Raw genomic sequence first — 16266 nt, forward strand, 5'->3', positions numbered from 1 at the left:
TACGAGTGAGGAGCGTAGCTCGGAATTATCTCGTTGGAGGTCGCTTACCTGTTGGCTAACGAATTCCAAACTTGCCTTTAATTCTTTGACGTCCTCGCGGATGAGAGAGAGTACGTCAAGTTTTTTATTTATGGAATGCAGCATACTCACCGAGACGTCGGCGGTTACTAAATAATCCGTGTCTGTTGACGAATCATTTTTCCTTTTTTTAGAAGGATTGTCACGACTAGCCAGATCATCCATCGCGCAGCTATAAAAATAATCGTCAATAAAACATTTGAGGTCCTCCACACTGGATAATATTTCAGATCTTTCTTCAAAAAGAAGAAATCGAAATTATCGTCGTTAAATTCGAGTATAATTAGAAATATAGAGCTAATTCTATTTTAGCAGTAGGGCGCCGCCGTGTTAGATTTTCCCAATCTCGCTACCGGTCTCGTGATAGTCACAGCATCTCGCGATAGCACCTCCAGTGGTGGCCACCTCCCTCCAGTGGTGGCCACCTCCCACTACATTTCTAAAGGAAAAAGCATTTTGTCCATACATAAGCCGCACCTTTAAAAAGGCAGAGAGCAATAACAATGTACTCACGTTGCTTTTGATCAATCACAAATCACTTAAAGTCCTCGTCTTCTGTATCCAAAACAAACTGGGCAAGTTCTCCATCAAACACACTAGGCTCGTCGACGTGTGCTCCTCGGAAATCATGCCGGCTTTTGTGTTCACCCAAGCATTCACGATCCATTGATAAATTGTGGCGTAAGTCTCATGGCAATGCCTCCCAGTCTCCCAGTCCCGGTCATCCAGACCAATTTGAACGCCTTGGTGACACCGATGTCCAGCGGCTGAAGAAAGTTTCTTCCTCATTGAATCTCACGGTCACAGCGGCCCCCTCTCTCTCTCTCTCCCTCCCCACGCTCGCTGATCGTGTCATCTTCATATTAGTGTCAATCAAACAATTAACTTTAAGTGGCTCGTTAAGCTCTAAATCAAGGAAAAAACAAAAAAACAAAAAGAGGACACATGCTCACTGGACATGCACGCTTTAACTTAATGGCAGAAGTTCCCCCCTTCTTTTCAGGAATCCTTCCGCCGATGGCCTCATTCACAGTACAAAATAGATCCCCAAAGATATTGTAATGCCCCTACGTGTGATGAATGATGCACGCAGCCACTGATCCAATCTGATCGCTTTTAATCCAACAACAACAGCGGTAACAAACGCAATCAACACGAGTTACTGTTAGCCGCAACTCACGCTCACACACTCCCCACACAGACTCCCGAACTGAGCCCCAACTTCCTCAACTCCCCCCTCCGGTCTCTCTCACGTCACATCCTACTTTGTTGGCCCCGCCCTCAAATACGCACAACAATGAACAGACATTACAAGACATTACACTGCCTTCCCCTTTATGAAGCCCCTCGTCGCGAGGGGTAAACAAAAAAATCTTCCAATCGCCGCGGTCTTCGCCTCCGTCTCCGGGGTCGGCCCTGGCCTGAACCGGGCCCATCTCCAGACGGCTGAACATTCTCAGGGACGACTGTGGAACGTGGATCTCCAGACTGTCCCAAAACGTTGGGCGAAGCGGGGCCCGCCTCAAAAGCAGGAACACCAATGCCCCGGTACGGAGCCAGCCTGTCCCGATGCAGGGCAACCCGCCTGCTCCTAGGGGGAACTGCCACCCGATACACCACCTCCCCCACCTGCTCGAGAACCCTACAGGGTCCGTCCCAATGACTGTCAAACTTGGGGCAGCGCCCCTTCTTTCTTTTGGGTGTGTACACCCAAACCAGCTCAACGATCTGAAAGTTCCGCCCTTTTTACTCCGCACATCATAGTTCCTCTTTTGTCGCACGCCGGCCTTTTCCAGCTGGTCACGGGCGAATGCATGTGCTGCCTCCATCCGATCCTGCAGTTTCCGGGCGTACTCCAGCCCGGGCCGGTCCTCTGCACTGCCTGGTGGTTTCCCGAACGCCAACTCCGCTGGAGTCCGGATCTCACGTCCCAGCATCAGCAGAGCAGGTGTGCAGCTGGTGGAACTCTGCACGGCTGACCGATAAGCCATTAGCACCAGCGGGATGTGCTGGTCCCAATCACGCTGGTGTTCGGAGGTCAGGATAGCGAGCTGCTGCTGCATGGTGCGGTTGAATCGCTCCACCAAACCATCACTCTGCGGATGCAAGGGGGTGGTGCGTGTCTTCTGCATGTCCAAACGTTCACAAAGAGCTGCAAAAACTTTAGACTCAAAATTCCGGCCCTGGTCACTGTGGAGAATATCTGCAGTCCCGAACCTGCTATACATGCCTTCCAGTAGCGCATCAGCTACTGTCTCCGCCTCCTGGTCAGGCAGTGCGTATGCCTCTGGCCACTTTGTGAAGTAGTCCATCGCACAGAGCACATACCGGTTCCCTCTGTCCGTCAGAGGAAAAGGACCCATAATGTCCACAGCAACCCTTTCCATGGGTGCACCAACCGCTTGTTGTTGAAGTGGTGCGTGCGACTGGTCTTGGGGCCCCTTGTAAGCTGCACACTCATCGCACCGCCGACAGAAATCCTCCACATCACGTCGATGTTGGCCCTAATAGAACCCCTGGCGGACCTGCCAGTAACCACTGCGCAGGTCAAGCGAGGAGAACCACGCAGACCCGGACACCAGGTCCAATGTGTCGTCGATCCGCGGAAGCGGGTAGCAGTCCTTCTTGGTCACCTTATTGAGCGGCCTGTAATCCACACAGAACCGGGGCCTGGAGCTCTTTTTTCTGGGTACCATGACCAGGGCAGATGCCCAGGGACTGTTGGATGGCTCTATGATCCCTGCCTCTAGCATCGCACGGACCTCCTGGTCAGCGGCCTCCTGCTGGACCAAAGGTAGGCGTCGGGGGCGTACCTTGACTGGCCGCGCATTCCCAGTGTCAATGTGATGCTCCACCAGGTGGGTGAGACCCACTTCATTCTCAGTGAGGGCAAAAATGCTTTCAAAGTCCCACAGCACCTGCCACAGCTGTTGCTGCTGTACGACATCCAGGCCATCACAGTTCAACTTGAGTGCTTTGATGGCAGGCCACGCGAGCTCCTGGGCGCCGCCATGAATGTTTACGTCCAGCCGGCCCGCCACGACATCTCGCGGGACGTCGTCCCGTAGTCCGATTTTGGCGGGCTCGTCATCACACAGACCGATTTTGGCGGGTTCACGCTCGCTTCGGCGCGAAGTGACAGCTTTATAGCGACTGCTCTCGGTACAACTTGATGCGGGCATGTCAATCACGCACTCCACGGCTTCCTCCTTTATCTTCCGCCGAGTGCCGAGTGGGTCGCCGAACATCCTCTCACTCAATCAGGAGAACGACGGCGAATCCGAAACTTCTGACACCAATGTAATGCCCCTACGTGTGATGAATGATGCACGCAGCCACTGATCCAATCTGATCGCTTTTAATCCAACAACAACAGCGGTAACAAACGCAATCAACACGAGTTACTGTTAGCCGCAACTCACGCTCACACACTCCCCACACAGACTCCCGAACTGAGCCCCAACTTCCTCAACTCCCCCCTCCGGTCTCTCTCACGTCACATCCTACTTAGTTGGCCCCGCCCTCAAATACGCACAACAATGAACAGACATTACAAGACATTACAATATGAATGTCAAAATAAATCAATTTGTCGAGGGGAAATCCTCCCACACAGAAAGAGAAAAAGATCAAATATTCTCTCGCTTCCAGTGTTAATTTAATTAATTTTATGACTACAAATGCTTGTTATGGTTCAGGATGAAAAATTCATATATTAACCGCATCATTGTATAAGCCGCAGGGTTGAAAACGTCAGAAAAAAAAGTCACGGCTTATAGTCCGGCAATTACGGTAAACGCTGTGACATACGCCAGTGCCTTGTATGTAATGTAGACTAAAGTAATAATGTATTGCAAATAATAATGTAATGTTTTGATAGCTTGTCGATGTCTATTTCATACGACGCCGGACACGCCGCTTAATTCTTCGATGCGTCAAATGAACAGTTTGTTGCAAATATCGCCACACATTTTCACTCGCTTGCTCTTTTAAATGGGATGACATGAACATAAAAATGAGCGATTAAATATTTAACTTGATGAAAAATGGTCCTCACAAAAGAGTTACAATGACGCCCCACCCCGAAATGCACACAGGCTATATTCATTTGTAAATACAATAGTTTATTGTCCCTTGTGTATTACATGGGGTGGGGTCGTGGGACGAAACAAAACAAACAAACACACAAACAAACAAACAAAAAGTTTTCATTTTCTTCATGTGACCAAAAGCATTTGATATCACATCCATGATGTTATCAATAAAGCACTTTTTACAGGCCACATCAAATGGCAAATAATCTATTAATTGACACAAAATTATTAAATCAAATTTCCCACTGTGGTATTTTACACAAGAAAATACCACAAGGAGCAATCATAAAATAACCAAACTTTGGCTGATGCCTCAGAAGATGAATTGTAAGCTGAATGTGATCTTCAAAGTTGAGGCTGATTTCATCTCTTGAGAGGTCAAACGTTCAAATGGTTCATATTTTGGACGATTGCCTTGCCTGCTATTGGAATTGACTTTCCATTGATATTTTAACAATTCCTGAAAATTTCAGGTTCATATCTTTTTCCTATAGTACTGGTTGCTATGGACATTTGAAAGATGCAAGTACCAAAAGTTTAAACCCTTTTTGTTTTTTTGTTTTTTTTTCTTCAAAACTAGGGATTGCTACCTTCCACTGTTCAAATTGACGTAACTTTGTCAATTGTTGAGGTACGTCCATGTATTACATATCATTTGAAAGGGAATTAGGAGCAGAATTCAAATACATCAATATCTCAATTTTGATTTTTTTGGCACGTGTGTGTGTGTGTGTGTGAGTGTGTGTGTGTGTGTGTGTGTGTGTGTGTGTGTGTGTGTGTGTGTGTGCGTGTGCGTGTATGTCTGTGGTGTGTATATGAAATGAATTGTATGGGGATAATTCCTCACTGTGAGAATCTAAAGCTTATAAGGCTGAACTTGGAAAGGGTGGGGGAGAGACACGTTTGTCATCCTGAGCTACTGCCCTAATCTGTTCTTAGAGGAGAGAGGCTTAGCAAGACTTCAGGTTAGATTTACAGCAATGTCTTACTAGAGAGGGGGACCCAAACAAATCACAAACTTCTATGGCCATGTTTTTATTTCTTATTTTCTCTTGACATTTTCTTGTTTTCACCATTTTCAGATTACTTTGTGTAGATTTTCAGCCAGAGATAAAACAGGATTTAGCAGTTTTGTTTTGTTTTTCAAGAATTGTCTTTGTCTTTTCTTCCTCATGTTTTAATTATTTTTCTGTTGTTTTGTCATTATACATTTGTCACGATGAAGGACAGACTGGCTCAGCTAAAGGAGGTATGCAGAATGTTACTGGTTACGCCCTATGGCTTACCACCTTTATGTTTATGTGTATGCTTTATGTTGTTCTAATATCCATCCATCCATCCATCCATCCATCCATCCATCCATCCATCCATCCATCCATCCATCAATTTTCTTAACCGCTCATTCCTCACAAGGGTCGCGGGCATGCTGGAGCCTATCCCAGCTGGATTCAGGCAGTACGCGGGGTACAGCTTGAACTGGTTGTTCTACTAATATTTATTAAATACTAACGATTAATTAAATTGCCGTTTTCATGTTAGTGATGTCTCAAGTTAACATGATTAGATTCAAGATAACGGTGCACCTCAGAATTTCATTGAAAGTATGTATTCTCAACTTCACAGTCATTTACATATCAACTAATCTCAAGCATTATTATGGAGTATGACCTAGAAACAAACTTCACAAATGTATCATAGGTCAAAAACAGCTTGGTCAATTTCAGTATGAATATGACCGCATTCAATTGATAAGCTGCCCTGGAGCTTGTCCTCAACACATTCTGTTAAGTAGACATGCTATGCTGTAAATACATCCATCTTGTAATATGACTGAATATCAGTAAATGTACCGTGTTTTGTTGTTTAAATACATTTTGGGTTCCCAAATGAAGTAAATAAGTGAATATTGTATGTATACTGTAATGAATTGCCCAATGCAAAATCTTGTCAGTTTTTTTCCCATCCTTTTTTTTTCTGTTCTTATACAGTCCGATTCCCCTCAATGTATTTCTCTGTGGTTTAAACAGGCTAGTGATGTTGGAGGAGATGACATTGAGGTTCCTGTGGACAATGAGGCTTTTATGGAAGATTTTTTTGCCCAGGTAGTACGTCATCATCTTCCTAAATCAATGTCACTTTGATCCATATGTTAATTATTTTTTATGTGGACTGTATGTGGATTTATTTGTTTTAGATTGAGGATATCCGCTCCAGTATTGACAAGATTGATCAGAGTGTAACAGAGATAAAACAACTCTACTCCACCATTTTGTCCTCCCCCACATCTGACCAGAGTAAATTACCTTCACACACCCCCACACACACGCACGCGTATCCTTGTACATATAACTTTGTGAGGACATCCATTGACATAATGCGTTTCCTAGACTCTTACCCTAAACCCAACCATCAAAAATGATTGCCTAAAACTTACCCAACCATAACCCAATTCAAACCTAAACTAAAACCAAGTCTTGACCTTCAAAAAGAGGTCTTGCAAAGTGAGGACCGACCAAAATGTCCTCACTTCACAAAAATGTCCTCATTCTGTTGGATATAGACGAATTTTGGTCCCCACTATGTATTATGTACAAGAACGCACACACACGCACACAAACATCCATATGTTCACGGTCCCAATCTCGCTTACCAATGCTTGGTAATTGTGTATTCGTGTACATACAGTACTTGTAATACTTTAGTAATCAGAGAATCAAAGTACTTTGCATTGTCTCTCCTGTTAATAGTTTTACCCCCCCTATTTCTATGTTTAGAAACACAGGATGATCTTGAAGCAGTCACCAATGAGATTAAGAAGTCTGCCAACAATGCAAGAAACAAACTCAAGAGTCAGTTCTTTACCTTATACCTTATATTTTAGGCTGATGTTGATGATAAAAGTATTTCATGACAGGATGATAAAAATGGATATGATGGATTTTTTTTTGTCTGTTATTACAAGAGTGACTGACTTTAAAGGGAGATCAAGCTTTATTTCTCTGTGTATACCGTGTGTGTTGTGTGCGTGTGTGTATGCGCACATATATATATATATATATATATATATATATATATATATATATATATATATATATATATATATATATATATATATATATATATATATATATATATATATATATATTAGTGTTGTCAAACGATTACAATTTTTAATCTGATTAATCACACTTTTTAATTTTGATTAATCACGATTAATCAGCTAAATTACTTGCATAATGTAAAATAAAAAATACCGTAATATTTTTACAATAATGCATTTTATTATCTGAATGTCATTTGCAAACATTGATTAAATGCATGTACACAATTGCATGCATGCTTATATTGCTGAAAACGTAACAGCATCATATCAATTGGATGCAATTCAGCAATTATATTGCAACTTGGTAACAGCATCCATCATATCAAATGGGTGCAATTCAGCAATTACTAATTAATTAAATGAAATTACTTTTGTTTTATCTAAAGTCCCGTCTGAGTGTTGTTTAAAGCGAAATTTACCACCGAGCAAATCAACTGGTAGGCGTAGGAAATGCCGTGCATTGACCTAATCACTGACCTGCGCAGCATTCAATGTAACCATCCGCGGTTATGCTCAAGGCTCAAGTGCGGTCCAAAAAAATAGTGCGATTAATATGCGTTAATACGTGATTAATGTGACAATTTTCTGCGATTAATTAATCTATTAACGCTATAACATTGACAGCCCTAATATATATATATATACACACACATATATATATATATATATTTATATATATACATATATATATATTTATACACATATATATATTTATACACATATATATATGCCGTGCATTGACCTAATCACTGACCTGCGCAGCATTCAATGTAACCATCCGCGGTTACGTTAAGGCTCAAGTGCGGTCGGGAAAAATAGTGCGATTAATCTGCGTTAATACGTGATTAATGCGACAATTTTCTGTGATTAATTAATCTATGAACGCTTTAACTTTGACAGTTTGTGTTGTATATATGTGTATATATATGTGTGTGTGTATATATATATATATATATATATATATATACACATATATATATACACATATATATGTGTGTATATATATATATATATATATATATATATATATATATATATATATATATACATATATATATATATATATATATATATGTGTATATATATATATATATATATATATATATATATATATATATATATATATATATATATATATATATATATATATATATATATTTATATATATATATATATACACATATATATATATACACATATATATATCCATCCATCCATTTTCTTGACCGCTTATTCCTCACAAGGGTCGCGGGGGGTGCTGGCGCCTATCTCAGCTGGCTCTGGGCAGTAGCCGGGGGACACCCTGGACTGGTTACCAGCCAATCGCAGGGCAATATATAAATATATATATGTATATATATATATATATATATATATATATATATACATATAATCAGTGGTAATACAATGATTTATGCGATAATTTTTTGTGATTAATTAATTCGTTAATGCTTTAACTTTGACAGCACTAATATATATATATATATATATATATATATATATATATATATATATATATATACCAGTGGCGATCTGTCATAGTAAACTGTTAAGCAGCGCTTGCCCAAACTCTTCAAAATAAAATCATTGAAAATATTTCTGTCAGTGTCCTCTAAAATACAATACCGTAGTTCTACTGTTTTGGTCTTAAATTCCCGTATATTTGTCCATTTTTCCTCGAGGGGAGCGCAGAAGTCGACAGTTTGTTTCGTGCATACACAATGAGAAATCAACTGTGTTAGTTCCGTGAACATTGTTTCGTTATGTGTGGCATTTGAATGGCAAAAAAGCTGTCGGTCACGCAGCCTATCTGACAATGCGCATGCGCAAAATTGGCTTTCTTGGCTTGTTCTGTGGTCAACAGTCATTGTTCAGTTCAAGTTTATCGCTGAATCCCAATGAGTTTTTCCCAGAGAACTTTTGAGGAAAGGAAGTTCAACGAACTCAGTGGGGTTGCCATTTATGTTGAGCACTATTATGTCTTGACTGTTAGTGAACGTATATACGTATATACACATGTGGACCCTTTTGCCAAAGCCGGTCACATATATATGTCCATCTATTCATCCACTTTCTTAACCGCTTACAGATCACAAGGCTCGTGGGGGTGCTGGAGCCTATCCCAGCTGGCTTTGGGCAGTAGGCGGGGTACACCTAGAACTGGTTGCCAGCCAATTGCAGGGCACACAGAGACAACCATCCACACTCACAATCACACCTAGGGACATTTCAGAGTGCTCAAGAGTGCTCAATTATCCTGCCAGTCATGTCTTGGGAACCCAGGAAGGCCGAAGCCTTGGAAGGCCGAAGCCTTGGACTCAAGTACTCAGTACTCAAAGGCGGACGTCCCATTCAGCCATATATATATAATATATATATATATATATATATATATATATATATATATATATATATATATATATATTAGGGGTGTGAATTGCCTAGTACCTGACTATTCGATTCATGTCATAATTCATAGGTCATGATTCGATTCGATACCATTAATCCTTATACGAATTTACAAGTCGATTGTTGCGATTTATTTTTTATTTTTTATACTCAAATTTAGAGAATACTCACCAGTAAACTTGTTCATGTACACTGTAAGATTTGTCTGAAAACGTATTATTTATTTATCTGAAACTTCAGTCATAACTGTGAGCCACTGTTAACTGTTAACAAACAGGTTGTAATCTGTTTACATATTTGAACAGCTTTGCAATAAAATATTAAGGCTTAATGTTCCATTAATTAATATAAAATTTTTCCATGATTAAGGTCTGAACCCTAACCCGAAGTAACACGTTTTGTTGAATATTTTTCCATCAAAAATGGACGTTTAAAAATGCACGATGCGCGATGTAATATCGCGATATATTGCCAAATGAATTTATTATACATATATACACACACACACACATATATATATATATATATATATATATATATATATATATATATATATATATATATATATATATATATATATATATATATATATGTATCCATATACACATTGTAGCGATAATTGGGTCGTCTTTTAGACGAATTAATAATCTGGACGTTACAAGGGTAAATTGTATTTACCTCGATAACCTCTAGGGGCACCACGTTGGCTTTGCTTTGGGTTAACAGGAGCAAGCAACGACCAAAATCCTTTCTTCATCAGTCATTTATGATCTAAAGTCGCCACACTCGATATTCAGTGGTTCGTTGTACTAACAAAAGAATAATAATCCACTCGGAAACACAGATGACTTAGGCAGAATAGAGTTAATAAAACATGCATTTATTCACGATTTCTACACTACAGAATCAAAACACTGCCTAACTAACTATCCTACCGTCAGGAGAAAAGAAATCAAATAAAGCTAATCAAAATAGGGAAATAATGCGAACGAATAAGGAAACAGGAAAAAGAGAAATTTAACTTGCCAGGTCTGTGATATGTTTCAAATGGAAGTTGCACACAGCGGTATGCCGAATTGGAGAAAATCAAATGTGCACTTACGAGTTGGATACTGCGTAGAACGAGCAGAAACGGGAGGTCTTTGGAAAAGGGGGAAAACTAGTCAATGTTCGTTCAAAAAAAGGCAAGAAAAATCAAAAAGGGGCTATTCCACAGGTGAGCAAGGGAGCCGCTTGGGGGCTGACGTAGTTGTGCGGCTCGTCCCTTGATTGGTCGGGCAGCTGTCCAACTCCAGGTGTTGGAGCTCGGTTCGCGGCGTGCCGGCGTACGGGCGAAGGCCCGCCGTTGGAGGTGTGCTTCCACAGCAGCGGGGCGCCACCGAATAGCAGGTGAGATGAGGTGCGGCTTAGGTGCACAACCTTGAGTCTGGCGGTACGTTCCAAGTCTACCCCGGGGCCACGGATTTCGTTGCTGCTCTGGCGTGGCGTGGAGCTCTGCTCTCGTGGCAATGGTTGCTGCCAGGAACAAAGAGTTGGAGCAGGCTGGGAAACTTGCAGGTAGTTGGCCTGAGGATGTTTCAGTAGAAGAAGCGGGAGAGAGAGCGATCGTGAAGAGGCATCAGGGGAAGAGAGTGAGAGAGAGGGTCCTCTAGTCTTTTTAAAGTCTATGGGTGGGGCTTCAGTAGGTGGTGGCAAACCCTTCTGTTCGCTCACGCAGACTTAAAAAAAAAGCAAATTATTAAAGGGATTAATAATTTGGCATTAAATTTGGTCAGTCTGGCAAATCAGTTTTCCCACACAACCCGTTTAACACACATCGTAATTAATGCATCATAAACTAATTTGTGAGGTCGTCCTTATGGAGTACAAATGACATAGGACGTTCATACACACAAAGACATAACATGAATCATTCGTAGTTCAGTTATCTGTCAAGAATTATCATGGTATAAATGTGTAAAATGCGGTTACTTGTATGAATTGTCACTAAGGATAGTTCCAAGTTTCACCACTTGACGGTGCTGTTGCTCCATCTAGACGTTCCAGGAGTGCCCCCTGAGGGGCGACGCCAGAGAGTCCCCCCTGGTTGATAAGAAAGGTCATAAACATTCCTTTGATCAGTCGTTTGTATTTTCTAATTCATTGAAGGGGTTTTCTCGGTCTCCGGGAAGTCGGGGCCCGAATAAACTCCTTCAGCAGACGCATAAATTCCTTTGTCACCTGGTCAGCGGCTTCAAAAGAGCTTTGTTGGTGGTTGAGTGACCACCTGCAGAGCTAACCAAGCTTAGATCCTGTCTGAGCTGTGGAATGTTTATGCACCTGCAGAGAGTTTGCTTGAGAAGAAGCAAGCAAAAAAAATAATAATTAGAGGGTGGAGTGGGCCATAGGCCATAGTTGTTACAGATCCACTATTCGTCAAGAGGGATGAATCTTCAGGATGTCCAGGTTGACGGGTCCAGATGATGCATGGCCAGAGTCCAGGCCACGGTCAGACGGCCGGAGTCCCATTCACGCTCTGCTGCAACACTCAAGACATACCACTGGTGCAACTTTTCCCTAACCTCAGCAGGGTTATGTGTATGCAGGGTATGTCTGTGTTTTCAAGGTGTCTCTATGTGTATTCAGTTAACAGTGTGTGTCTGACTTGGGTACTGTGTTAGCTAACTGAGGGACTCGGGTCCCAAAACAGGCGCGGGCCTGGGAAAGACGCAAGACGCGAAATTCCAAACAAACGAGAAGGAAGAAAACTTTTCCTAAGGCTATAAGGCTAGTATCATACTATGAGTAACTACGGAAACGAACAGCAAATTAAGGAAAAGAGAGAAAACGAAGAAGGGGACCTTCGCCTCCTAAAACTCAAAAACCCGGGACTATACTCAGGCCATAACTCTCTTGTAAAGATGGGGAGGTTGTCTCAGGCACCTGCGTGTCAAGGCAAGTCTCCACCCCTGGGGGTGTTCGTCAAAAAAAAAAAAATTAAGTCTTAGGTCGGTTAGCGCGACACTGTCGTTGCTAGGTTCTTAGCTATCGCATCTTCCTATAGAGTAATTAAACACCCAAAAAGTCGTGCACTATCCAAGGATAACTGGAGTAAAAGGAAAAATGGGGAAGAGGGGAGAAAAAGAAATGAAAGAAAAAAAAATCAGAGTATCCTCGGCAGTCACTCTAGACTAAGGGAAGGAAGGCAAAGGGGCTTGGTTAGATTAGCTAGACTCACTAAAGCTTTAAAAAGAATACTCTGACCTGCTTTTGAAGGCCTTAAGTACGGGGGAGCTTTTCATAGCTAGCGAAAGAACTGATTTCATGCAGCATACCATTCATAAGTATTATAACACCTTGAGTGTACATCATCTTTTGAATTCGAGTTGCAAATCATTTCATAGTTGTCTAGTCTAGTTCTGCATAATGTTATCGGTGTTACAGCTAGGACCGTATCCTTAAGTGTTGCACCAAGCGTCTGTAAATAAGTAGAAAAACACAGTATGCTAACTTCTCGCAATCCTGTGTAACAACTATGGCCTATGGCCCAGGCCACCCTCAAATTTTTTTTTTAGCTTGCTTCTTCTAAAGCAAACTCTCTGCAGTCGCATAAACATTCCACAGCTCAGACAGGATCGAAGCTTGATTAGCTCTGCAGGTGGTCACTCAACCACCAACAAAGCTCTTTTGAAGCCACTGACCAGGTGACAAAGGAATTTATGCGTCTGCCCAAGGAGTCTATTCGGGCCCCGACTTCCCAGAGCCCGAGAAAACGCCTTCAATGAATTGGAATATACAAACGACTGATCAAAGGAATGTTTGTGAAGTTTCTTATCCACCAGGGGGGACTCTCTGGCGTCGCCCCTCCAGGGGGCACTCCTGGAACATCTAGATGGAGCAACAGCACCGTCAAGTGGTGAAACTTGGAACTATCCTTAGTGACAATTCATACAAGTAACCGCATTTTACACATTTATACCATGATAATTCTTGACAGACAACTGAACTACAAATGATTCATGTTATGTCTTTGTGTGTATGAACGTCCTATTTCATTTGTACTCCATAAGGAATGAAAGGTAATCAATATCTTTCAGTTCAGTCAGATTAGGCTCAAGAACGACCTCACAAATTAGTTTATGATGCATTAATTACGATGTGTGTTAAACGGGTTGTGTGGGAAAACTGATTTGCCAGACTGACCAAATTTAATGCCAAATTATTAATCCCTTTAATAATTTGTTGTTTTTTTTTAGTCTGCGTGAGCGAACAGAAGGGTTTGCCACCACATCCTGGAACCCCACCCATAGACTTTAAAAAGACGAGAGGATCTCTCTCTTGCCCTCTTCTTCCGATCTCTCTTCCCTCGATGCCTCTTCACCTGCAAGTGGCCCAGCTTGCCCACTGACTCTTTGTCCCAAGAAACTTGTCCAGCATGTGGCCCGCTTTTGTTCCTAGCAGAAACCATTGCCACGAGAGCCGACACTCGCTCCACGCCACGCCAAAGCAGGTGCAAACTGCAACGCTGACCCCAAAGAGACTCTTTTACTCCCTTTTTCTTTGTTTTCCCTTTTTTTTCCTTCTTCACCATCGGTGACTGTCCGCCAGCAGCGAGCTCCGCGGCCCCGGGGTACACTTGAACGTACCGCCGGACTCAAGGTTGTGCACCTAAGCCGCACCGCATCTCACCTGCTATTCGATGGCGCCCCGCCGCTGTGCAAGCGCACCTCCAACTGTGGGTCTTCCCCGTACGCAGGCACGCCACGAACCGAGCTCCAACACCTGGAGTCGGACAGCTGTGCGGCAGAACTAACCGCCGGAGCAACATCTCGCCGACCAATCAAGGAACGAACCGCGCAACTACGTCAGTCCCCGAGCGGCTCCCTTGCTCACCTGTGGAATAGCCCCTTTTTGATTTTTCTTGCCTTTTTGAATGAACATTGACTATTTTTCCCCCTTTTCCAAAGACCTCCCGTTTCTGCTCGTCCTACGCAGTATCCAACTCGTAAGTGCACATTTGATTTTCTCCAATTCGGCATATCACTATGTGCAACTTACATTTGAAACATATCACAGACCTGGCAAGTTAAATTTCCCTTTTTCCTGTTTCCTTATTTGTTCGCATTCTTTCCCTATTTTGATTAGCTTTATTTGATTTCTTTTCTCCTGACGGTAGGATAATTAGTTAGGCAGTGTTTTGATTCTGTAGTGTAGCAATCGTGAATAAATGCATGTTTTATTAACTCTATTCTGCCCAAGTCATCTGTGTTTCCGAGTGAATTATTATTCTTTTGTTAGTACAACGAACCACTGAATATCGAGTGTAGCGACTTTAGATTATAAATGAAATTAAATAAATTATAAATGTCAACTTCCGCTTACCCGCAGGACTTAAATCGGGAAATATGTCCTGATCGACTCTCCAATTAAAGGGTTAGAAATTCCCCTTTTTCCTCACCAGCTCTAAGGCGTCAGCGTGAGGAGACGGGAATTAGATAAGCCGATATATCAAAGTGGATTCACCTAGGTTTGTTCACTGTCTTCTTATCATGAGGCCAATCCGTTTTCATCCACCTATCAATCCTGAGTGAATAGCCACACACAGAGCCCAGGATTAATAATCTGAACACCTCACTTACATTGGCAGCTCCACTTCTCTGAGTTGTTTGCATTTGTTATTGACCTAGTAATTTAATAATCCTTGTTAGGATCATACGGATTTGTTACATATCAAGCTGGAGTATTTGACTTTATTAATACAGATGGAGACACTCATTAGATGTTATTCGAGTGCACTTACCTTTTTCCAAACGTCCGTTGCTGTTGTGTCCTCCTCGAAGAGGGAAAAAGAAAGGGGAAAAAGAAAAGGAAAAAAAAATAATAATAATAATAATAAGGTCTTATAAAACGACCTTGGACTTATAAAATGTCCAAAAAATAAAAATAAAATCAAAGACAAATAATAAGGTCTTATAAAACGACCTTGGACTTATAAAATGTCCAAAAATAAAAATAAAATCAAAGACAAATAATAAGGTCTTATAAAACGACCTTGGACTTATAAAATGTCCAAAAATAAAAATAAAATCAAAGACAAATAATAAGGTCTTATAAAACGACCTTGGACTTATAAAATGTCCAAAAATAAAAATAAAATCAAAGACAAATAATAAGGTCTTATAAAACGACCTTTGACTTATAAAATGTCAAAAATAAAAATATTAATAATAAAATAAAAATAAGATGCACAACTAAAATAATTAATTCAAAATTTGTCTTTCAATTGTTTTATTTTCAATAAGGATAATATTTAAAATACAATTCTCATTATCTTTCATGAGCGCTCACCAGAAGTAAGGCGCACATACAGATCATAAAAATCACACACAAAAACAGAGAAAGAGGAAAAGGAAAAAAGAAAAAAAAAATATATATATATAAATCAATAAAAGATAAGATAAAATAGAAAAAAAAAGGAATTCAAACATAATATTTAAACCTTTTATAAGAGCTTCCTAAGATTGATCATTTCTCGAAAAAGCTCAAGACCTGATTCACAATAAGATGTTTTTGGCTAAAAATAATTTAAAGATATGAGAGTGT

General features: G+C 41.1%; 1 protein-coding gene across 7 annotated transcripts in view; it reads left to right on the plus strand.

Annotated features, from left to right (window-relative positions):
* Positions 1 to 4997: 4997 nt before the first annotated feature.
* Positions 4998 to 16266, plus strand: part of LOC144020694 (syntaxin-3-like) — a 268512-nt gene continuing 257243 nt past the window's right edge. For 3 of the 7 annotated variants that reach the window (XR_013283944.1, XR_013283943.1, XM_077524420.1), the window contains exons 1-4: positions 5016 to 5421; positions 6200 to 6274; positions 6367 to 6466; positions 6947 to 7021. Coding sequence is in view for 5 of the 7 variants with exons in the window: in XM_077524420.1 (XP_077380546.1) it covers positions 5392 to 5421; positions 6200 to 6274; positions 6367 to 6466; positions 6947 to 7021 (280 nt within the window). In the remaining 2 variants the exon portion in view is untranslated. Of the gene's footprint in view, positions 5422 to 6199; positions 6275 to 6366; positions 6467 to 6946; positions 7022 to 16266 lie in introns of those variants that run through there. The other 4 variants (XM_077524421.1, XM_077524419.1, XM_077524418.1 and 1 more) reach the window with 4 other exon arrangements.

Source organism: Festucalex cinctus, chromosome 6 (genome assembly GCF_051991245.1).
Source record: "Festucalex cinctus isolate MCC-2025b chromosome 6, RoL_Fcin_1.0, whole genome shotgun sequence".
NCBI lineage: Eukaryota > Metazoa > Chordata > Actinopteri > Syngnathiformes > Syngnathidae > Festucalex > Festucalex cinctus.